Source organism: Ursus americanus, chromosome 24 (assembly GCF_024610735.1).
Source record: "Ursus americanus isolate L20-20 chromosome 24, mUrsAme1.1.p, whole genome shotgun sequence".
Lineage (NCBI taxonomy): Eukaryota > Metazoa > Chordata > Mammalia > Carnivora > Ursidae > Ursus > Ursus americanus.
In genome coordinates, this window is record NC_142150.1 from 40,124,779 (window position 1) to 40,148,485 (window position 23,707).

Consider the following 23,707-nt stretch of genomic DNA (forward strand, 5'->3'; position numbering starts at 1 on the left):
GGGAGGTGTCGCAGCGCGCACTTCATTTGTTACTGCGCGAACTGAGCTCGGAGTCCAGAAAGGAGGGGATGGGGTGGGGCAAACTCTGTGACGTAGGGGCAAAGGGCTTTCTCATTGGTTGAAAGTGGTTGAGTCAATCATTCTCAGTTGCGTCGTAGTGTCATGGGATTGGCTGTCTCTTGTTCGATTCTTTTTCTACTCCCCTCCCACGGGGAGCAGTTTCGCTGGGATTAAGCGAGAGGTCGCGGCGGTACCCCGGTTGAACGAGATTTACCGCCGGGAAGGAGTGGAGCAGGAGCGCGCATGCGTAAACGGAGCAACGCTGCCTCTCCGCCCTTTGCTTCATGGTCGACCCGGGGGGTCCGGCGCGGAAGCCCTAAGTGACGTCAATTCTCGATTCCCATGGTAACCCGGAACCGAGGGACGGGGGAGGGGCCGGCGCGCGCCCGTGAACCGGATCCGTTGACGCGCCGCAGGTAAAAAGGGACTTCCTGTTTTCTTAAAAAAAAAAAAAAAAAAAAGGTATAAAATGGTCTTTGAAGGAACAAAGCAATATCTGAGCCTATGGAAGAACACGTAATCTTACGCGGAAAACAATGTCAAGTCGATTCCAAAATTTACAAATACATTGCATTTCCATTAGAATCTCAACTGGGTTGGGGGTTGATTACATCATTTTAAAAACAATTTTGAAAGTAGTGGGGAAACGTGTGAACGAGGTTGAAGAGGAACTTGCTTTTCAGACAGTGGGAACAGCGTACAAGACACGGTTACGAAGGTGATTTTGTTGTAGGAAAGACAGTGCTACAGAATAGAGACTGGAAATAGATTCCCCGTATGTAAGTAGATGCCGTAAGGAAAAAAATTAGCTGACAAATGGTATAGAGTCCAAAATTAAACAATAAAACAGACCTAGAATACAATATAGGCGACTATCAGGGTCATCTAGAGGTAGAGACTTAGGGAAACAAGAAGCTCAGACTAATTAAAGATATACTTGATCACCAAAGAAATTAGAACTGTATGATAAAAGTCAACGGACAGTAACACATTAGGAAGATATACTTGCTACACATGATAAAGAGTTAATATACAAAGAAGTCTTAAAAACGAATTAGAAAAAAAGACAAAAACAATAGAAAATGAGCAAAGACTGAATAGGCAAGTCTCAGAAGAGCCAATCCAAATAGCAAAAAACCATGAAAAGGCACCAGCACTCACCCTTGGCAGGAAAAGGCAAATTAAGGTGATACTGAGGAAATCTCTTTATGTAACCATCAAAATAGCAAACAACAAATGTGCTAGCACTACTGAGAATTTCTTTTTTGGAACGCATTCTGTTATCTATTAAAATTGTACCCCGTTCGAGAAAAATTAAAAATAAGCCCTTTCAATGTATCAGTCCCACTCCTGGGAATCTGCCCCAAAGCAAGGCGTGTGATTATATAATGTAATGTGTTCAAGGTCTTCTAGGCATTTACTGCAGCACCGTCTGTAATAGTGAAAATCTGGAAACAAAGTGAGTTTCCTTTAATAAGTGAAGGGTTTGACAAACTAGAATCCCTAACCTGGATTATTAGGCGGATCTGAAAATCAGTTAATTCATACCAACTGATTTAGAGGGACTTCTGTGCTGTTACTATATAAGAAAAGCAGAGAAATAGGTATTACATGATCTTGTTTTTGTAAAACCCTATATATGTGTGCATGTCTGCATTTGATGACGTGAGGACAGAGAAAGCTATAGAAGGGTATACACAACATGTTATCAGTGAAGACCTTGGAGAGGTAAACAGGCTGCCTGGAAATTGTTCCATACATTTTAAGAACCCAACGTATTTTTAAAATGTGCTTCATAGGGCGCCTGGCTGGCTCAGTCAGAAGAACATGTGACTCCTGATCTCGGGGTTGTGAGTTTGAGCCCCACACTGGGTGGAGAGATTACTTTAAAAATAAAAATCTTGCTGCCCCTGGGTGGCTCAGTCGGTTAAGTGTCCAACTCTTTTTTTTTTTTTTTAAAGATTTTATTTATTTATGTGACAGAGAGACAGCCAGCGAGAGAGGGAACACAGCAGGCGAGCGAGAGAGGAAGAAGCAGGCTCCCAGCAGAGGAGCCCGATGTGGGACTCGATCCCGGAACGCCGGGATCACGCCCTGAGCCGAAGGCAGACGCTTTAACAACTGCGCTACCCAGGCGCCCAACTCTTGATTTAGGCTCAGGTCATAGTCTCAGGGTCATGAGATCAAGCCCCGCGTTGGGCTCTGCACTCAGCAGGGAGTCTGCTTGAGGTTCTCTCTCCCTCTGCTCCTCCCCCCGTGCTCCTGCTTTACATGTTTCTCACTCTCAAAAAATCAATTAATTAAAATCTTAACTAATATGATATGTTAACTAGAATTTAAATTAAAAATTGGAAAAAATAAAAACATTTAAATCAAAATGTGCTTCATCCTTTTAAAAAATTTATGACTCCCATTTTTTAACATAACCGTATAAACAAAGAAATGCACAGGGGCGCCTGGGTGGCACAGCGGTTAAGCGTCTGCCTTCGGCTCAGGGCGTGATCCCGGCGTTGTCGGATCAAGCCCCATGTCAGGCTCTTCCGCCATGAGCCTGCTTCTTACTCTCCCGCTCCCCCTGCTTGTGTTTCCTCTCTCGCTGGCTGTCTCTATCTCTGTTGAATAAATAAATAAAATCTTTAAAAAAAAAAAAATGCACTGATAGGAAAACACCAAATTTCTTTTTGTTTTAAGATTTATTTATTTGAGAAAGAGAGAGTGAGCAGGGGGAGGAGCAGAGGGAGCGAGAGAATCCTGAAGCAGACTGTCCCCAGAGTACAGAGTAGGACACAGGGCTCAATCCCAGGACCCTGGGATTGTGACCTGAGCCGAAATCAAGAGTCAGATGCTTAACCAACTGCGCCCCCCAGGCGCCCCAGAAAATCACCAAATTCATAATGGTGGTGGGATCTCAAGTAATTTTTTACTTTTTTTCCTCCTGTTTTTATATGTCCTATATTCTACTTTAATTTTTTTATACCAAGTGTTTTTTATAGCAAGTATTATTTGTATAATAAAAATGAAGCTAATATTAATGGACAAGAAAACACAAGCTTTTAAATTATCTGTTTGAACATGAAGGAAAAGTCAATTTATTCAGCAAATATAAATTCTCTGGAGGAGGAGAGAAAAGAGTCATTCAATGTGTGAGCAGCTATTAAGTGCAAGACAGGTTGGTGGATACCAGAGTAAATGAAACGCAGTTCCTGCCTTCCAGAAAATCAGTCTAGTAAAGGAGAAAGACAAATGCACAAATGAAAGCATACTGTTTTTTTTTAAGATTTTATTTTTGTAAGTAATCTACAACCATCGTGGGGCTCGAACCTACAACCCCAAGGTCAAGAGTTGCGTGTTCTATTGGCTGAGCCAGCACAATAATGATGCTACCATACTGACCTTGGTAAAGGCTACAGCTCCGAGTGATGTCTGATGGGCCAGTCCTTCTCACTGCTGTCTAGCCATTTCAATTGCATTTCCTCTTTTATTTTTTTTTAAGATTTTATTGACTTATTTGAGAGAAAGAGAGAGCACAAGCAGGGGAGAGGGGAAAAGGGAGAGGGAGAAGCCGACTCTCCCACTGAGCAGGGAGCCTGATGTGGGGCTTGATCCCAGGACCCTGGGATCATGACCTGAGCCAAAGGCAGACGTTTAACCGCCTGAGCCACCCAGACGCTCCTGTGACTAATTTTTATAAGTGTTCCGAGGACAAATTTAAGAGCTAAGAGTTTGGATGTTGGCTACTCCAGGCTCTGTTCTGGGTTTTTTACATAGGGTAGTAGTTCATTTCATCTTCACAGCCACCTTCGGAGATGGTTATTATCTCTAATTTATAGATGAGAAAACGGAGGCACAGAGAGGTTAAGTCCGCCAGCCCAAGGTCACCCAGTCTACCCGTATAGTCTACTGGTCCAAGACTCCTGTTTGGTCAGAACAGGATTGGAATGCAGTCCGTGCCACTTTCTGGCTGAGGACCGTCAGGCTAACTCTTCCCAGTTTTGAAGCAACTTGGATCCTTACAGACCCAGGCCAGCTATCCACCAGCTGGCAACTCGGGAAGTAATTTAATCTCACCATGCCTCAGTTTCTTTGTCTGCAAAGTGCAGACACTGACGCTACCCCTGCAGGGTTCTGTGCTGATTTGATGAGAACAGAGGGCACTGTTGGTTTGAATAGGATACCTCTTGAGATGTAGAGGCAAGAACTACACACAGATTTCAGACATAGATGCCTCCAGGTGTTCTACAAATCTGCAGTACAATCAAAAATAATATATCTTGTCTTTGTCCTGAGATCCTGGCACAGAGCTTCCAAAACCCTTGGGATTTCCTTAGTGATAAGAGTGTCCTTCCTTATTCGTAACAAGCCCCTTTGGACCATACCTGAGTTTAAGCTAACAGGTGGCTCATCGCCAGCTCTGAGAGCCCTGGGATAGCTCCAGGATGCTCGCTGATCAGAAAAACCACCCAACTTTCAGCCCCACCTCTGGGGAGGGGAAGGAGGCTGGAGATTACATTCAATCACATGGCCAATGATTCCATCAATCATGCCTATGTAATAAAACCTCAGTTTATTTTTAAATTTTATTTATTTATTTTTTTTAAGATTTTATTTATTTATTTGACAGAGATAGAGACAGTCAGCAAGAGAGGGAACACAAGCAGGGGAGTGGGAGAGGAAGAAGCAGGCTCATAGCGGAGGAGCCTGATGTGGGGCTTGATCCCAGAACGCCGGGATCACGCCCTGAGCCGAAGGCAGATGCTTAACCGCTGTGCCACCCAGGCGCCCCTAATTTTATTTTTTTAAAGATTTTATTTATTTATTTGACAGAGACAACCAGCGAGAGAGGGAACACAAGCAGGGGGAGTGGGAGAGGAAGAAGCAGGCTCCCAGAGGAGGACCCTGATGTGGGGATGGATCCCAGAACGCTGGGATCATGCCCTGAGGCAAAGGCAGACACTTAATGACTGCGCCACCCAGGCACCCTAAAACCTCAGTTTAAAACACTGAACAGGGGCGCCTGGGTGGCTCAGTCAGTTAAGCATCTGCCTTTCAGCTCAGGTCATGATCCCAGGGTCCTGGGATCCCCAAGCCCTACATCGGGCTCCCTGCTCAGCATGAGGGTCTGCTTCTCCCCTTCCCTCTGTCCCTTACCCCCACTTGTGCTCTCTCTTTCAAATAAATAAATAAAATCTTTAAGAAAAATAAAACAAAACTTTGAACAATGAGGTTTGGAGAGCTTCTGGGTTGGTGAACATACTGATGTGACAGGAGGTGGTACATACCGTCACTCCGCAAGGACATAATAAGCTCCTGGTCTCAGGACCCTTCCAGACCTTACTGCATTTCTTCATCTAGTCATTTGTGTTCTCTATAATAAAACAGTAATCATAAATGTAGTGCTTTCCTGAGTTCTGTGTGTCATTCCGGCAAATTTTTGAACCTGAAGGGGGGTTGTGGGAACCCTGAATTTGCAGCCAGCTTGGACAGAGGTGTGGGTAACCTGGAGACCCAGGACTTATGACTAAATTCCTTAACCTGTGGGCTCTTCACCAATTCAGGGTAGTTCATGTCAGAATTGAATCGAATGGGAGGACATCCGGTTGGTGTCAGAGATTGGGCGTTGGAATGTGAAAGGTACAAAGTTCCAGCCCTTCCTACTAATCTTTGGCATTTTCGGTCTTTTAACTCTACATCTGATAGTTCAGAAACCCCAGCCACTGTCAAGATTGATTGGTAGTATCATGCAGCTGGCTGACACCAGAGAAGGAGCAAGTCCGTGGCTGTTCGCCTCTGTGTCCACCCTTTGGAGAGCCCCACCTGTGATTCCATTACCTGAATCAGGAATAATAACTTCTACCATGGAGTGAGGGATCCACTGTGCACTAAGCACTTTTCATAATTTTGTTTTGCCTGAAAAATAATGGCCACTTCCTATTATTGAAGGTAATTTGAGCCAGGGGGAGATAGGTAGTAAAATTTGTGACTTTGGTACAGATTAGAAATAACAGCATAATAGGTATGTGCAAATCACACATCTGATAAAGGACTTGTCTCCAGACTCTCAAAATTCAAGAAGACAACCTCACTTCTTTAAAAGGAGCCAAAGCTTTGAACAGCTCTCTTCTTTTTCTTTCTTCTTTTTAAAAGACCTTATTTTTAAGTAATCTCTACACCCGGCATGGGGCTGGAACTCAGAACCCTGAGATCAAGAGTCAGATGCTCCACTGACTGAGCCAGCCAGGTGCCCCTGCACAGACTCTTCCAAAGAAGTTATGTAGATGGTAAGTAAGCACAGGCAAAGATGCTCACATCAGTCAGGAGTGAGATACGAATGCAAACCACCAGGAGATGCCAGTACACATCTGTTTGGCTAAGATGAACCAAGACCTACCATACTGAGCGTTGCCGAGGAAGTGGAGAGGTTAGCACTCTCCTACCTTACTGGGGGAAATGCAAAATGAAAATGGTACAACCGCTCTGGAACAGTTCACAGTTTCTTAAAAAGTTCAGCACCACTCACCATGTGATCCAGCCCGGTACTCGAAACTATTTATCCAAGAGAAATGAAAGTACATGTCCGCATGCAAGACACACATATGTGAATGTTCATAGCAGTTTTCTTTGTAACAGTCCAAAACTGGACGGGGTGCCTGGGTAGCGCAGTGGTTAAGCGTCTGCCTTCGGCTTAGGGCGTGATCCCGGCATTCTGGGATCGAGCCCCACATCAGGCTCCTCCGCTAGGAGACTGCTTCTTCCTCTCCCACTCCCCCTGCTTGTGTTCCCTCTCTCGCTGGCTGTCTCGCTCTGTCAAATAAATAAAATCTTAAAAAAAAAACCAAAAAAACTGGAAATAGCCCAAATGTCCAACAGGTGACTAGCCAAACAAACGATGGTACGTCTACAAAATGAGATAGTACTTGGAAATGAAAAAAATGGGTATGAATACATGCAACAACATGGGTGAACCTCAGATAATCTGCTTAGTGAGAGAGGCAGAGAAAAAAAGTGCATACTGTACGAATCTATATAAGTTCTGAAAACTGCGAGTTCATCTCTAGTGACGGAAAGCGGTTCAGTGGATACTTTGAAGAGGAGGAGAGCATGATTACAAGGGGCGGGGGAGCCGGGGTGGTGGTGGTGGTTTCCCAGGGTATACGTGTGTCACCAGATAGTACATTTTCAATACATGTGGTGTATTGGATGCCAATTTTCCCTCAATAAAGCTGCTTTTTTAAGATTTCATTTTTATTTTTTTTAAAGACTTATTTCCATGAGAGAGAGAGAATCTCAAGCAGATTTCCTGCTGAGCGTGGAGCCTGACCCAACCCAGGGTTCAATCCCACAACCCTAACATCACATACTGAGCCCAAACCAAGATTTGGACTCTTAACCAACTGCGCCACCCAGGTGCCCCTTTAAGATTTTTTTTAATGTCATTTTTTTAAAAGATTTTATTTATTTGCCAGAGAGAGAGAGAGCACACAAGCGCCTGGGGGAGCAGCAGGCAGAGGGAGAAACAGGCTCCCCACTGAGCCAGGACCCTGGGATCATGACCTGAGCCAAAGGCAGACGCTTAACCGACTGAGCCATCCAGGCATCCCTAGGATTTAATTTTTAAGTAATCTCTACACCTAATGTGGGGTTCTAACTCAGAACCCTGAAATCAAGAGTCGCATGCTCTTTTGACAGAGCAAGTCTGGCGCCCCTCAATAAAGCTGTTTTAAGAAACAACAGAAGGAGAGAGAGAGATCTACCCGTAGTTCTACTCACAACACTGATTTCATAATCTAGGAAAGGATTATCTTGGCTTTTCGTTTTTGTTTTTGTTTTTGTTTTTTAAAGATTTTTTATTTATTTATGTGACAGACAGCCAGCGAGAGAGGGAACATAAGCAGGGGGAGTGGGAGAGGAAGAAGCAGGCTCATAGCGGAGGAGCCCGATGTGGGACTCGATCCCGGAACGCCGGGATCACGCCCTGAGCCGAAGGCAGACGCTTAACGACTGCGCTACCCAGGCGCCCCTGTTTTTGTTTTTTAACCCATTACAAGGTTTTATTTTTCGAGTGATGATTTTTTGAGTGATTATATTTAAACTTACATTTTATTACAGTGTTTGATACATACAAAAGGGCGTGTGGCACCTGGTCTGAGTTAGCAACTGACATACATCGAATGCCCACAAACCCACCACCCAACCTGAGAACCGAGATCTGACCCAAACCCTTGCAAACTCCTGGGGTCCTTCCTCATCGCACTCCTACTCTCCTCTCAGAGCCCATCACCTTGAATTTTGTACTTTTTCTTCCCCTGATCGGATAGAGTTTTATCCCATGTACCTGTCTCACCAGACAACAAATGGCTTCGTTTTGCTGATTTTCTGAGCCTGGGGTGTGTAGTTTCACGCGATCTGCTCTTTGAGTTCAGTAGTCCATGTCTGAGGCTCATCCGCAGGGCTGATTTTGTGTATCGCAGTATTTTCAACCCTCCCAAAGGCCCAGCCCGTCCCTTCACTCGGAAAGCACAACTGAGGGCCTGCCACGCACCACGCCACAGGAGGACGGCCGGGTCCTTGCCATTCTCAAGTGCACATTTTGGTTGTCGCCTTGACCGCTGACCCTCACTTGGCTATGAGCCAGTTGTTCCCCCCGCCCCCCATTTTGGGGCGCCTCTTCCACTTCCCCACAGAATGGCTTAAAGAGGCTGAGCTGCCCCATCTCCGAGGCTTTGCCCATACTCTTGTTCTCACAAGAACAAACCCGGCCACTCCGACCCAGCCATGCCGCTTCCAGAAAGTCACCCTCTGGGACTTGAGTGGGTACGGTGGCATGGGCACGGTATTTACCGCACAGGGTAAATTGCAATGTCACTCGTAATATCAGAGTCGTAGAAACACAGTTACATCGGTAGGGATCTAATCACAGTGAGCAGGAGTCGAGGGGAGGCTATACGGTAGAACACCACTAGCTGTGAAAACAACAAAGGAGGGGGACATGGATGATGGCAAGTTCTCCAGGACAGATTTTAAAAGGATAAGAGCAGAACAGTGTGTGGAATAGTTACTGCACGTATAAAAAGAAAAAAATACATCATACGTTGCTGCTTATAACTGAGACCTAGGTGGGAGACTTTTCATTGTATCTATTTTGTATTTTTTTTTTTTAAATAGCGTGCCACGGACAAGGGCTACCTATTTAAAAATACATAAATAAAATAACACTTTTCTTTTCAGTGCAAATTCCCAGCTTCCTGGCCTTTCTTTGACTTGTGGCCAGCCTGTGCTGCCAGTGACTATTTTACCAGAAGCCCTTGCTTTTCCCCAGCCTCACACTTTTTGGCATGTTACACTCCCAACTCCCCCAAACCCCCTTTTCAGACCTGGGTGGCAGTTGAGGGCTGGGACAACCTGCCACAAGGTGGTGCTCTTTGCTGGCCACTGCTTTGGGGGGGGGGACCGTTGTTGTCCCCAGGCACCTGGGGTGAGGGTCAGGAGCCTCTGAGTGGGAGCTCACCTCCCAGCCCCCAGCACTCCTCAACTTAGTCCTTCACCTCCACCAAGAAATCTGGAAAATGGGAAATTAGGAATCATATCATGTCCCTCCACCATCCATCAAACGTCCCACGTCAGGTGCAGACTTTCAGAACTGGGGAGGTGCCTGTCACCCTCCTTCGGGTCTCAGAGAGCACAGGTGTGAGTGCCAACCACAGAAGCTCTGTCTCCCTCCCTGTCTGACAATCTATTTCAGCCAAAAACCCTAGGAGTCAGAGCAGTCGGGGCTCTGTGGGAGGGCGGACAAGGGGACAATAGGACAACCTGGGATGGCCCGGCCCCCGGCAAGGGCAGTAGGGATTGGGCCACTCCAGGCTCTTGACCTATGCCGCCATCTACCCACCACCCACCTACCCACTTGCATCCATTTATCAAATACCAGCAACCCACCGGGTGGAGAGAAATTCTTAGTTCACACACTTGCCTTGAATTTCAGAAGAAAGATAACTGGGCCGCATTTGAGACCTGACCCCCGGGGCCTTTACTCAAGCTCTTCCCCCAGACCCAAGGCCTTCCGACCCTATGCAGCTGTGGTCCTGTGTGTTCACCTGACCTCTCCTTCGAGGCCAGTGGCCATCCTGCCTCTTTGGCCTCACCTGCCCAAAGGCTCTGTCAAGAACAGCCTGGTCAGTGCCTGGGGCAATGTGGGGGGGGGCTTCCTGGCCTGAGGATATGGAGCCCTCTAAGAGAGAAAAGTGCAAGAACGACAACGCAAAGCACAGGGTCAGCCACGGGCAGACAGACGTACTGAGATGCAGGCTCCAGCAAGGACCGCTGCCTTCACTGGGGGCTGGTCCGCATCTTGGTGCTGACCCCTCTGTGAGCCCAGGGTCTGACACTGAGGAGGCTGTCTGGGAATACTTGTTAAATGGACACAGGCTAATCTTCCCAGAGTCTAGTCTGACGATGGAGCCCATACGCCACAGTCTTGGCCCGATGGAGCACACCGATACCTAGACAGCACCTGGGAGGCGGGGAGGCAGCCCCAGGCTTGAGCAGGGGACACGGGTCATAGCCGGCTGTGTCCACAGACCAAAGCCTTGCTGGCACTGGGTGGAGCGGCCAGTGGCTGGCCCTTCCTGGGCCCTGGCTGCCTGGTGAGATCCTGGATGGGGCAGGGGTGCCCTGATGAGAGTCCCTTTGTTCAGCCCGGCCTCCCCCCATCTGCATGATTCTCTGGCCACAAAAGAGGCCTCACACTTCAAAGCTGAAGGCTCAATCTGAGCAGGGGAGCCCGGGAAGACAGTGCCTCTGAGATGCCTTTTGGGGCCACTGGCCTCTCCATCAGCTCTGCCCGGCTCCCCCATTAGAGAGCCACCAACACTGGTGTCCCCCCTTCCCTGATGCCACAGAGAGATGTGCTGGAGGGAGGGAGGGTGGGATGGAGGAGGAGATGAGACAGTGGGCTCAGCTCTCCCCCCCACCCCCGACAAAGAGGGGTCAGCGGAGTAAAATCAAACCAGCTTTAATACCAATATAGTCTCTCTTTTAAATACCATGTTCCCCAGGGCAGGGTGCAGAGGCAGGCTCTTGGCAGGAAGAATGGAAAGGAAACGTGGAACAAAATGGAATGGGTAGCCTGGGCCTGCCCCCACCCTGCCCGAGGCCCTTGCCGCGGGGCCTGAGCTGCCCACAGGGGAGGGGGAGGTGACAGCAGCTTCCTCTGGTCCAGTTTTGCGGGGGGCCTGGGGTGGGCTCCCCTCCCCTCCCCTCCACAGCCCCAAAACTCTTCTCAGGATTATTTCTGCCCTTCAGACCAGCAGAGCCTGGGCTCCTCTGACCCAGGAGGGGCCCCTTTGCCTAAAACGGGCTGTAGCCAAGGCCTGGGGGCAGGGTGGGGGGAGGCCACCAGCCAGACCCGGCCCTCTCAGTAACTGCTCTGGTGGCCCGTGAGGATGTAGAGGTTGCTGTGAGCCCCTGGGTTGTCAGTGGGAATGCTCTCCAGGATGATATCTCTGGACGGGAGAGAGAACCGGAGATAAGTGAGGCAGGGAAGACCTGTGCACACGTCCATATGGCCTCAGGGGCATCTGAAGGGGAGGTCGGGGTGCCAAGTCCTACCTGTGGGCCCCAAGCACTCGGAAGATCCTTGTCTCGTCTGTGATCTCCTGGGTCACCTGGGAAGAAAAGTGGTACTTAGGCCACCCCAGCGGGTCCTCTCCTAAGAGGTAGGGACAATCAGATCAGGGGCAGCCAGGGTCCAGAGTCCCACTGACCTCGTTGGTGTCCAGGCTACGACCTTGCATTCCATGGCTCCAGAAGGCCAGCACGCTGTCTTGCAGACACACTAGGAGCAACCAGGCTGCCGTCTGCCCTGCACTTGCCCTGAGGACGCTGGCTTCCCCAGCCACACCCTGGGCCCAGGTCTGGGCCACAGAGGTCCTCATAGACAGCAGGTGACCGGTGTGGCTCTTGAGAGGGGCTGTGGCACCTGCCTCCCGGGCCCCTGGGCCACATCACATGCTCTAGGCTGGGGATATTCCCGCCCCCAACCCCATCTGGCTCACTCACCCACAGTCTCAATGGGGAAGTCAAAGGTCAGCACAGGTGCGAGTGTGGACGTGGGCTCACCCAGCAGGTTAACGATTCTCACGCAGCCTGTACAGGGAGAGGACTGGTGGGTGCGAATGGGGTGGCTCCCTTATGGGGAGGCAGACCCACATTCACATGGCTTCCCTCACTCTCCCCTCACCCCCTCCACTGCCCCCAGCCCTGACCTCAGGGGTACTCACGGTCAAAGCAGACTAGGACTGTGTCCCTGTCCACCTGGATCACCTGCTGGGCTGTGCCCGGGAGCCCCTCTGCAAGCAGACAAGGGAGACGTCCTGGCTGAGCCACCAGCCCCGCTCTGGCCCCTCGAAATAGATCCGGGGGACGGCTACAGCCAGCTGTCTCCGCAAGTGCATTTCAACCCACAGCAGCCCGACTGATTCCCGCGCAGGCCGGCTGGGGGAACTGAGGCTCAAGAGTGGCTAAGTGACCCGCCTGCAGGTGCGTAGAGAGGCAGAGGGGAGTCCCAGGGAGCTGGCGGGGGGCAGGGTTGCTGGAGCCAGGAGAAGCACTCTGTGACAGAAATCTCTGAGCCTCGGTCCCCTCGTGTGTAACACAGGCAGGACGATGCCAACCTTGCGGGCCGTCGTGAGGATTAAGAATGAAGGCCTGTCTGGGAGGCCCCTCGCTCAGGGCCTGGGGCACAGCTACCTGTCCTTCTTAACCCACGGCCACTCGCCCTGCTCCCCTGAGCTGTCCCAACCCAGGGTTCTGCTTCCCTGCTCAGAATGAAGGCCTCTGGCGCCCGCCTTGCCCGGTTTGGTTCTGTCCCTGTGGCCCCCTGTGGTCTCGGTCAGGTTTTTCTTAGCTGTCGAGCCCTGTGGTCTAATGAAGTCTTTTACAGAAGCCCGGCTGAAGGGAGGCTAGGAGCTCTGGGCCTCCAGGCTCTCCATGGAGCCGTAAGCTGCGGTGAACACAATCCCTAGCCCACTCACTCTCTCTGACACACACACGCGTGCGCGCGCGCACACACACACACACACACACACACACACACACACACACAGCCTTCCGGCTCACCAGGTGGTATGAGGACGTCAGGCGTCAGGCCAGCCTCCAGCGGCAGGACGTGGAACAGGACCCGGCAGCCGGGCGCCTCGGGGCCCTCCGCCCCCACGCACACCTGCGGCAGCTCCTTCCCTTCCAGCACCAGCGGCTCCAGCATCCCTGCTGGGCTGGGCAAGGGGCTGGAGAAGTTCTGGGGGCAGCAGGGCTGCTCAGGTCTCCGTTTCTCCCCCCAGACCCACTGCCACCACCCAGGGCCCCCCACCCCCCCACCCCCCCGCCCCCCCACCTTCAGCAGCAGGAACTTCTGCAGCGGCTCGTACCACTGCAGCAGGAGCAGGCTGGTGGGCAGCGCGGCCAGCAGGAAGGTGCTGCCCGTGTAGGGGTTCCGCACTACAAGACAGGGAGGCAGTGGGGACCAGGCCGGGCCTGTGACCCCAGCCCCACCCCGAGCCCGGCTCTTACCCACACGACACTGCAGGCAGCCTTTGGTGTCTGGAATCTTGGCAGACAGGGCAAAGCGCCTGCAGGGGTGACGACCGAGGCGTGTGTCATGGGTGCCATCCGTGGTCAAGGCCCCACAGAGCCCCGAGAAGGGCACTATCCCCTTCCCTGCCTTACGGGGGAGAGACTGAGGCTGGGAGACGCACAGCAACTTAGCTGTGGGGGGCACGGGATGGGACCCGGTCCCATAGCTCCGGCACACGCCTCCAGAGCCTGCAGCCCGGGGCTGTGGTCATAGAAGTACCCTTAAGTGGGCCACTTCGGGCCCCTCACTTAACCTGCCCCCGCCTCAACGTCCTCATCCGGAAAATGGGGGTAACCGCGGCACCGGCCCCGTAGTGGGGAGAAGGGCCGGCAGCAGAGCCCGCACACAGCGTGCACTCAGCAGGGCTAGCTTTTCCCATTCCATTATTACTCGAGCGCCTCCTGCCAGTCACTGAAAATCCTTCTTAGGCGAAGGCAAGGTCTAGAAGCAGACAGGAATGAAGAAGCAAGAGCAGGGAGAGGGCTGGAGCCCACAGCGGCTCCAGCCCTGCGAGGCTGTCAGAGCACTCATGGCTGGCGGTCCCCCCTCCGCAGGCCACATGCCACGCGTCACAGAAGGGCAGGCGGGCCCAAGAAGGTTAAGACTTGCAAGAAAACCACAAACAAACGGCTGAGCCTCAGCTGAGCGACACCACGGGGGCCGGCTGGCTGGCCTTGGTGGCAGGGGGCGAGGAGGTAGCGTCCTTGCTTTGGTTACTGGCTGTCCCCTAAGCCCTCAGGGGACCTCCTGAGCCTGTTTCCTCCTCTGGGGAACAGGGTGACATGTCCGGAGGCCTGCCACCTCCTCCCAGCGACCCAGGCCATGTGTGTCCTCTGCGGGGACATGGGCCCCACCGAGACAGCCCTCGCCCATTCTTCTCTGCCCCTCTGTCTCCTCTCTCCCTCTGCTCCGGCCACTCTCTTCCCCAGCTGGCCTCTGGATGGGACAGAGGCAGGAATTTTTTTGCATCTGTTTTTTCTCCACACAATTTTGTCTCTCTGCTTTTTATGTTCAAGGTGGACACCGTGACTTGCCAAACACACCCCCCCAGCTGCCTGTGACTAGCTGGGGCCTGTTTCCTGCAGGTCCTGGGACAAAGCAGAGGTTTGCTCGGGGACTGAGCTCAGGAAGCCCCAGGGCCGCAGGGCTCCAGATGGGGTACGTGAGTGAGCCCGCCGCAGGAAGGGCCTGGGCCCGCAGCTCCCCAGCTGGGGTAGCCACTTGGCCTGACCTCTCCCACCACCCCTACCAGCTCCCACCACCCACCTGGGCAGGGCGACATCTGAGCCCACAGCCCGGACCCCTCCTCGAATTCAGCCACACCTAGCCCACGGCCGGTGGAGGTCCCATTCGCACATCTCAAACTCAGTGTGACAACACTGAATTCCGCTCCACCCACACCTGATGACAGCTCTATCCTTCCGGTTGCCCAGGCCAGAAACCCTGGAGTCATCCTTGACTCCTCGTTCTCTGCCATCCACCGTCAGGAAATCCTGCTGATTCGACGTTCAAAAGAAAACCAGAATTCAGCCGCTTTTCAGCTTCTTCACTGCTACCCTGGCCCACGCCACCATTGCCTCCCACCTGCTGACAACAAGAACCTCCTGACAGGTTCCCCTGCTTTCCCCTTACCCCTTCTGTCTATTCTCAACACAACAGCTACAGGGATGCCCTGAAAACCTCAGTCCACGTCACTCTTCTGTAGCAGACCTCGGGCTGCTCTGAGTCAAAGCCAAAGGCCTCACTGTGGCTACAGGGCCCTCCCAGATCATCTTCCCTGCGCTCCATTCATCTGTTTAGACCAGTCTCCTTGCTGTTCCTCAAAGAGGCCAAGCCTATTCCTGCCCCAGGGTCTTTGCACCAGCCGTCCCCGCCCCCTGGGATGCTATTCCCCAGATATCAACAAGGCTTGCTCTAAGTCTTTACTCAAACAGCACCGCCTCAGCAAGGTCCTTCCTGACCACAGTCCAGGCCCCACCCCTCCTGGTCCTCCTCCTTCCCCACGCTGAACGTACCACTTTCCCCTCTGCACATCATCACAGAACACCCTGTTTATGTTGGTTGTTTGTGGTCTGTCTCTTGTGACAAGGAAGTCAGGAGACTACGAAGGACTCTTTAGTTTACAGAGACCCCCAGACACATACTAGGTATTGAGGAGACACCCTCTGAATGACTGAACAAGGGACTCTACCTTGGACATCCCCCCGGACACCTCATAAAACATGCGACACGATCTGCTCCCCGGGGGTCTCCCAGCCCCTCCCTTCTTCCTCCTGCTCCCTCCAGTCAGGCCCCAGATCCTGTCAACCCCGCTTCGTGAATATGGCTCAGGTCCGTCCAGCTCTCACCACCCTGTAGCCTCCCCCCACCGCCTCAGGTCACTATGCCGACCTCCTTCTGGGGTGCCCTCTCACCAGCCTCCCCTCCAAGTCATTGTGACCACGGCGAGCACAGCCAGCCAGCAGATGCCCCTAGTCTTCATCTGTCTCTCTTGACCCCCAGCTCTAGGAGACACGTGACTCAGGCCGCCCCCCCCCCCACCGCCGAGCACCTCATGCCGTGGCCACAGTGACGGGCTCTGAGTGGGCAGGGACCTAAGCTAGACCCATGAGAACTGGCCCCTGGACTTGGTGGGAATTACTTGGAAGCAGAGGTGCTCGTACCACAGGGCTGTTAGCTAATGGAACGCTGGCCTGGAACGGCGGCCTCCCTCCCTGGACTGGAAAGCCTCCCTGCGGAGGAAGGTGTTAGAGGAAAGCAGAACCAAGGGATGCAGGCAGATTCCTGATGAAGCCATGTAAGCCCAGATCCAGCGGGGCCCAAAGCGAACCCTACTCCTGAACTTGCAGTACGTGGACCCCCAAATTCCCTTTTCTGCTTAAGTCGCTGACTTGCATCGCCTGCAACAGGAAGAGTCCGGAGTGACATACTGCGGGACCCTTCTAAAATGCTCCCCGTGCTGCTGCCAGGGGAACAAAACCCAGATCCTGGGCCTGGCATCAAAGGAAGGGCTCTGCCACCCACGTGTCTTCCCCTCGGGCTGCCCCGCCCTCCTCCCTCAGGCCAAACGCTTTACGACTCCCCAGATCACCCCAAGAACTCGCTGGTGCTCTTCCCCTACCCGGAACGCCATTCCCAAACTCATCTGCCCGGAAGCCCACCGTGCCCTTGCCAACGCCATGGCCTCAGGCGGCTGGCCTCTCGGAGGCCTCTGCGCCCCTCCCAGCTCTCCCCCTGGCTCTCTCCAGGGCCAGGTACTGGCCGTCCAGGACTGGATTTGCTGTCTCCAAGCCCAGCTTAGGACCAGGCCTATAGCAAGTGCTTGGTCAACGCTGGCTCCGTACCCGAACGACCACGACTGCCTCGCTACGGTGTCCTCGCTTCCCTGAGGGCCCGGGAGCCCGGGGCAGGGGCTACCAACGGCTCCGACAGGTGAGGAAACTAGGCTCAGAGATGCAAAGCCACATCTGCGATCACAGGCCCGGTCACAGGCAAGACCATATTCCCATCCCTCTGCCTCCCCGCTGCCCACCCCGCGGCGCGCGCAGGCTCCCCACGGTCCCTGACCTGGGGATGATGCGCTGGGTGAGGCGGTTGGTGGGGATGGAGAGGGGAACCTGCTGCTGGAGTCTGCGCTGCTCGAACAGGCCTGGGAGGTCATGGGCCCAGATGTGCGTGGATTTCCCTGGTGGGGAGGGAGAGAGGGGCTCAGAGAGGGCGGGCCGGCAGGGGGGCAGGCCCCGGCCCCTGCGTGCCCCGACCTGTACCTGAGAGCGACAGCAGCACGTTATTCACGCAGTAGAGCCAGGTGCAACGGTGTGAAATCAGCTGGAGGCCACAGGGTGATTGACGGACAGCGAGTCAGCACCCCAAGCCCCCGGGGCCCTCTCCCTCCCAAGCTAGCCAGGCCTCACCTTCTCCAGTGTATCCTCATGCAGTTCATGCAGGTTGAGGGTGTAGATGCCTTCCTCAGCCCCCACTACCAGGAACTGGTCTGTGGGTGTGGGTACAGGGTCAGAGGTCAGTCACAACCCCTGGGCCAAGCTGGGGATTCCCGGGCTCCTGCTTCCTCCCTGCCCCGGCCTACCCCGGGTGACAGGGTGAATCCACGTGACAGCAGCATGGATCCGCAGGGGACAGCCATTGAAGACCTTGGAGAAGCAGGCGCCCATCTGGGGAGAAGGCAAGAGGCTGGTGAAGAAGACAGGCGGGGGATGGGGTAGAAGGGGGGGCATAGGTGGGGGAGGCTGCAGGGTGGCAGGGCTGCGGGACAAACACTTACGTGCACCTTGGGGGTTGGGGGGAGTCCGTGGCAGGACGATCTCTGGAAGGGAGGGGAAAAAGTGAGGGCCAAGGTGGCACCCCCAGCCTCCCATCTTCCCAGCCCCTCTGGAGCACCCCCTCACCTCAGGATCCTCCCTGTGCTTCATGGTGGCCCAGGCAGTGGGGAGCAGTGGGGGGCTGTTCGGGCCTGGGGGAGGTGGCGGTGGGGTTCCTACAGGCACAGACCGGCTGTGAATTACAGCTCTAGCCCCACCCGAGCCTGCCTCCTGGGCCCCAAGCCTGGACTCACCCAGGGGGCTGGATAGAGGGTCTTCGGCTGGAGGCTCAGGGGGGGACGGCCCCAAGAATGGGGCCCGCTTGATGGTTCCTATGGTATCATCTGGGGAGTCCAGCTCCTGGCAGGAGAGTCAGGGGACCGAGCCTGGCTGTCAGCAGGTCCCCCGTAACCAGACCCCACCCCAGCTGCACCCTCTATAGGCTTCTCCCACCCCCAGCTCCAACTTCCCCCCACTCCATACCTGGAGTTCTGAGGCCGGCCGGATGGTCAGGCTCCTGTGGGGGACAAACCAGAGGGACATGAGGTGTGACATGTGACTGAGCCCCAGGTCCAGCTGCCCGCCCCCCACCGTCAGGCCCAGCACCTCACCGTTCCTCTAGGGCCTCCTCGACGGACTGTAGCAGGCTCCTGGGCCGGAGGGGGTGAGGTCAGAAGTCAGCCTTTTCTGCTGCTCCCACCCCTCCCCTGTAGCTTCCCTCTCCCCCACTCACCCCTCCCCTGTAGCTTCCCTCTCTCCCACTCACCCACTCAGCTCTTCCTTTCCCAGCAGCGTCCACTCCTCCTCCCACTACGGGGAAACCAAGTCAGGAAGGCCAAAAGAGAAGCAAAGAGAAGCAACATGGGAGGGTGATTGAGAGATTGTGGGAGAGAGAGGACAAACAGATGGAAAATGACATGTGAACAGACAAGAGAATTGTGAGTGAGAGACAAGGAGAGACAGAGAAACTGAAAGAAAATGACAGACAAACAGCGAGAGAAGGGGACAGAGGGGCAGCAAGGGCCAGAGGTGGTGGGTTGGACAACTGGGTGCAGACACAGAAACAGCAGACAGAACCGTGCTGAGCTGGTGGGATGGGGGCTCAAGTCTGCGCTAGGCCCACTTTTTAGAAAAGCGTGGTCACTGTGCCCAGGAAGGAGCCCCCCACCCTTCAGTGTCACGGCTTTTCCGGGGCCTCAGGGCAGTGACTGCTGCTTCAAGGATCTGACACGCTCAACCCTCTAGCCCAGCTCCCTGGGCCGCCCCTGCGCACTGCCCCTCCCGCACCACCAGCCCCCTCACCGGTTCGTTTAGTGGGTCTGTTTCCTTCCTGCGTGGGGCGCCAAATTTCACCTGGTGAACTGGGGGGCACAGGGTACCCGAGTTAGCAAGGTGGTCTTCCGACTGACCTCCATACTAACACCAAATGCCCACACACAGCCGCCCACCAGATCCCCAGTCCCCCCACCAGATCCACGCACACAGCCCCCCACCAGATCCCCACACATAGCCCCCCATCAGATATACACACACACAGCCCCCCCCGCTCCACACTCAGAGCCCCCCCAACAGATCCGACACACAGCCCCCCCCGCTCCACACTCAGAGCCCCCCCAACAGATCCGACACACAGCCCCCCCAGCTCCACACTCACAGCCCCCCCCAACAGATCCGACACACAGCTCCCCCTGCTCCACACTCACAGCCCCCCTAACAGATCCGACACACAGCCCCCCCAACAGATCCAACACAGCCCCCCAGCTCCACACAGCCCCCCCAACAGATCCAACACACAGCCCCCCCAGCTCCACACTCACAGCCCCGCCAAACCCCCACCAACACACACACATAGCCCCCCGAGCAGACTCACACTGGATCTCCGATGGGGTCCTCTCAGCCGGGCCGTGCTGCCCCCGGGAGTGAATGGTGTCTGGAAACATGTCATAAGTCTAGGAAGGAGCACAAACAGTTGGCACACACCCGGCACTCGGCTCCCGCCAGGTCTCACTGGAAGTGCTTTACCCACAGTTCATTTTCACAACAACCCTCGGAGATCATCGTAAGATTAAAGATGAGAAAACCAGAACAGAGAAGCAAGCGACTGGCCAAAGATCACACAGAAACCAGAAGACAGCTAAGCTATGGTCGGGTCAGCCTGAGCCAAGGGCAGGAATTTATCAAGTGGGGGGTACCGGGCGCAAGATGGGCCCAGGGAAGATTTCTAACAGGTGGGCTCGCCTGCAGAAAAGCTCCCAGTGCTGGAAACACTCAAGTTAAAGGAACTGAGCCCCTATCACCTCTGCATTCCCTACCACCTGGCCAGGCCGAGAACCCTTCCTCAGCTGCCCTCACTCACCTCTAGGTCACAGTCCTCTGGGGAGGGGGTTCCCAGGTGGGGGTCATTGGCTTTGTCCAACAGCTGCGTGAGGAGAGCCCGAGGGAGGTGCTGGGTTGTGAATGGGTGCTAGAGGATTGAGGGGGGCACAGGTTGGTTCCCGGCCTCCAGGCCCCTGCTTGCAAACTCCTAGGCTCCGGCCCCACCCCCATCTCCCACCTGCAGAAGCTTCTCTGCTGTAGGCCTCTTCTTGGGGTTCTTGGTCAAGGCCAGCTTGAGGAAGTGGTGGAAATTCTGGGTCCTAGTGGGCACAAGAGCCCCCCGCCCCCAGACCCAGGTTAGCCCTCATGTGGGGCATCCTGCCAGCTCCAGAGGAGGGAGTCTTCTCCAGGAAGAAGCCAGACTGAGGCCAAGGGCAGCTGTCCTAGGCAACCCTGCTGTTGTGACACGGCAGCTCCTCGCTCCTCCATCATTAACCATCTGCCCTTCCTCCCTGCCAACACGGGTCCCCGGCCCACGGGCAGGGGCAGGCCCCTCCCACAGATGGTCCACAAAGGCCGAGAGCGCAGGGCTCCTCAGGTTGCACCCTGGGAGTTGGCTGAAGGTTCTCCGCCCCCGTGGAGACTGCTGGAAAGGAGGCCCCAGCAGGGCATGTGGGCCCTCACCAGCGAGTCTTGTCTCTCAGCCTGGGCGGCTGGAAGCTACTCTTCGACATAAGCATCAAGGCCCTGTGGAGAGCACGGAGGTCAGGGGACAAGGTCAGCAGGGCCCTCGAGGTCAGGCAAGGGGGCAAGTAAGTGTTCAGCGGACCTCATGGGGTGCAGATGGAATAGAGGGGGCTGCAGCTCGCCCAGCTCGATGGCTGTGATGCCCAGGGCCCAGACGTCACAGAGCTCGTTGTAGCCTCCTTTGCGTTCCACGGCGGCCACCTCTGGGGCCATCCTAGAGGCGGGGTCACAGAAGGGATGGCCAGGTGCCCGACCTGTGCCCCCCACCCCCTCAGCCCAAGGCACAGCCTCACCAGTATGGAGTCCCAATGAAAGACCTCCTCTTAGCCACGGACGCCGTCAGCTCACCCGACACCCCAAAGTCGGCTGCAGGGAGAAAGAGCGGCTCCCACCCGCCCTCTGGCTACCACTCCCCACCCACCTCTGGGGCTGAGGCTCCGAATGCACCTGAAGGGTTCAGAGAGCAGGTGGCCCGGGTTCAGCCACAACTGCCACAGGTCCCAGGCAAGGCCAGGGCCCCCTCGGGGAGGGGTCAACCACCTTCTATCCCTGACCAAGCGCATAGTCCCAGGTTAGACTCCATACAGATCCAACCACATCCAACTTCTAGTGGGGAAGGAGGACGGTTCCACTTTCTCAATGGGGAAACTGAGGGTTAAGTGGTAAAGTGACTTGCTCAAGGACACCCAACACTTGAGGGCAGACTCTAGGCAAGCTCCCACAGAACCCTCACCCTGATTGTGTCCCCGGGGTACTGACCCAGCTTGACATCTCCCTGGAGGGTGAGGAGAAGATTGGCTCCCTGTGGGAATGGAGGAGAGAAAATCCCGTCTGGTGCCCCCAAGAGCCTCCCCCTCCCTCCCAGGATGCCCTTGGCCAGACTCCTACCTTGATGTCTCTGTGGATCTTCCCCTGAGAATGCAAGTGGTGCAGCCCCTGGAGACACAGAGGAGCTCCTGAGAGCAGCCACCCAGGACTATCCCCCCTTTCCTGAGCCCCCTCTCACGACTGGGGCCCCCCACCCAAGCAGCTTCCTCCTCCCCTCTCCCCAAACAGGAAGTGACCGAGCCAAGAGGGAAATGTGCTACTTCCGGCAAAAGGGCTGGGGCCCCTTCCCCTCAGGACCCACAACCCCTCAGGCCAGCCCTGCCTGAGGCACTCCACCCACCCCCCAACACCCACACCCACACACACACACACACACACACACTGGCCAGGCCAGCTGGGCTCCCTGCCCACAGCTCCTGGGGACTGGGGGTGTGAACAGCCTTATGGGCCCAGCTACCTTCAGTGCCTCTCGACAGACATAGGCAATCTGCCGTTCCTCCAGGGGCCCGGTGGCTGAAATAGAAGGGGTGAAGGCTGGCATGGAGGTCTGGAGGATATGCTGACCTTCCCAGGCCATCCCGTGTGGGGGGAAGCAGAAGGCACTGCTAGGTGAAAGAGGTGTTGGCCACATCCCCTCCCTGCGCGGCCTGGGATACAGAGCCCAGAGAAGGACACCATTTGTCTCAAGGTCACACAGCCAGTGAGGAGTGAAGAGCCCCAGTCCAGGACCCTAGCTCTCCTCTCCTGCCCCATGCGGGGGAAGGGTGGGTTGGGAAAGGCTGTGGCCCTCTGGGGCCTGGAGTCCTGGCCCTCACCGTGGTAAATCTCCTGCAGGGACCCCCCTCCACAGAACTCCATGCAGATCCACAAGCGGTCATTCCTGGCGGGGAGGAGGACACAGAACTGGGGTGGGCACATGGCAGGGCCACATGGGGGCTGCCTGGGGGTAGTAGGCAAGGGGATAAAGCAGCCTCACCTGAGGTAGCTGCCAATGTAGGCCACCACATTGGGGTGACGGCACTCACGCAGGATGGTGATTTCCTGCTGGAGGGAGCTGATGTCGTCCCCTGGGGAGCACAGGGCATCATGGGGGTGGCGCAGAGGGATTGCTCTAACTCAGTGCCCCCATCTGCAAAATGGGCACATCCCGGCCAGAAAGATCCCAAGTGACAGTACCTCCTGGGGCCTGCCTCTCAGGGGGCCAACTCTCAGCTCAGCGCCCACCGGGCGCTCTGCCCTCCCTCCAGCGCAGAGGCCCTGGCCCCGGGCCCTCACCTGGGTCTAGCTTGACTATCTTGACCGCGGCCAGTTCGGACGTGACCGTGTCGCGGGCCTGCAGGGGCGGAGGAGGTGAAGCGGGATGAGGAGGGGGCGGGGCTGGGGGCTGGATGCGCGGTAGGGCGCAGAGCCGGCACCCTCCCCGCCCGGCCGCCTGGCGCACCTTGTAGACGTCGCCATAGGTCCCGGCCCCCACGCGCTGCAGCAGCTCGAAGCGGTCCCGCGGATCCTGCAGCGACACGTCCCGCAGCAGCGCCATTGCCCGGCGCCGGGCGGGCCGGCGGGCGGGCGGTAGTGAGCTGCGGAGCCGCGGAGCCGGCGCGGGGCGGCGCGGGGCGGGGCAGGACCGCCGGGGCGGGCGCGGGTGGCTCCGAGGCCGCGGAGGCGGGGCCGGGGCTCGGGGCGGGGCCAGAAGGGGGATGCCCCGCCGCCCGGCCGGGAGGAGGCGCCCGCGGGACAGGCCCTCGGCGGGGAGGGGAAGCCCCGAGGCCGGGCGGAGACCGCCCGGCAGAAGCCCTTCGGTCAGCCACCG

General features: G+C 55.4%; 1 protein-coding gene across 2 annotated transcripts; it reads right to left on the reverse strand.

The window, feature by feature from the left end:
- Positions 1-11,052: 11,052 nt before the first annotated feature.
- Positions 11,053-23,508, reverse strand: MAP4K2 (mitogen-activated protein kinase kinase kinase kinase 2). 2 transcript variants are annotated; one of them, XM_045775481.2, is made up of 32 exons: positions 23,339-23,508; positions 23,173-23,230; positions 22,874-22,964; positions 22,713-22,777; positions 22,355-22,410; positions 21,958-22,005; positions 21,829-21,871; positions 21,363-21,435; positions 21,152-21,283; positions 21,007-21,069; positions 20,561-20,642; positions 20,363-20,470; positions 19,877-19,955; positions 19,309-19,367; positions 18,773-18,816; positions 18,618-18,656; positions 18,490-18,523; positions 18,261-18,366; positions 18,094-18,182; positions 17,970-18,011; positions 17,775-17,859; positions 17,602-17,681; positions 17,455-17,515; positions 17,255-17,372; positions 13,624-13,682; positions 13,448-13,551; positions 13,174-13,351; positions 12,336-12,404; positions 12,115-12,201; positions 11,820-11,890; positions 11,665-11,720; positions 11,053-11,558 (listed from the first exon to the last, which is right to left on the reverse strand). In XM_045775481.2, the coding sequence occupies exons 1-32, from the start codon at positions 23,432-23,434 to the stop codon at positions 11,471-11,473; spliced, it is 2,463 nt and encodes an 820-aa protein (XP_045631437.1). In that variant the 5' UTR covers positions 23,435-23,508; the 3' UTR covers positions 11,053-11,470. The 2 variants fall into 2 exon arrangements, with proteins under 2 accessions (XP_045631437.1, XP_087711121.1); XM_087854995.1 differs by lacking the exon at positions 23,339-23,508 and having other exon boundaries at positions 23,074-23,183.
- Positions 23,509-23,707: the final 199 nt, after the last annotated feature.

Coding starts and splice junctions, on each gene's coding strand:
- MAP4K2 (XM_045775481.2), bottom strand. CDS start 23,434: ATGGCGCTGCTGCGGGACGTGTCGCTGCAGGATCCGCGGGACCGCTTC. Junction 12,405..13,173: donor TGACGTCCTCATACCACCTG/GTGAGCCGGAAG, acceptor GTCTGCTTGCAG/AGGGGCTCCCGGGCACAGCC. Junction 11,721..11,819: donor GTAGCCTGGACACCAACGAG/GTCAGTGGGACT, acceptor TTTTCTTCCCAG/GTGACCCAGGAGATCACAGA.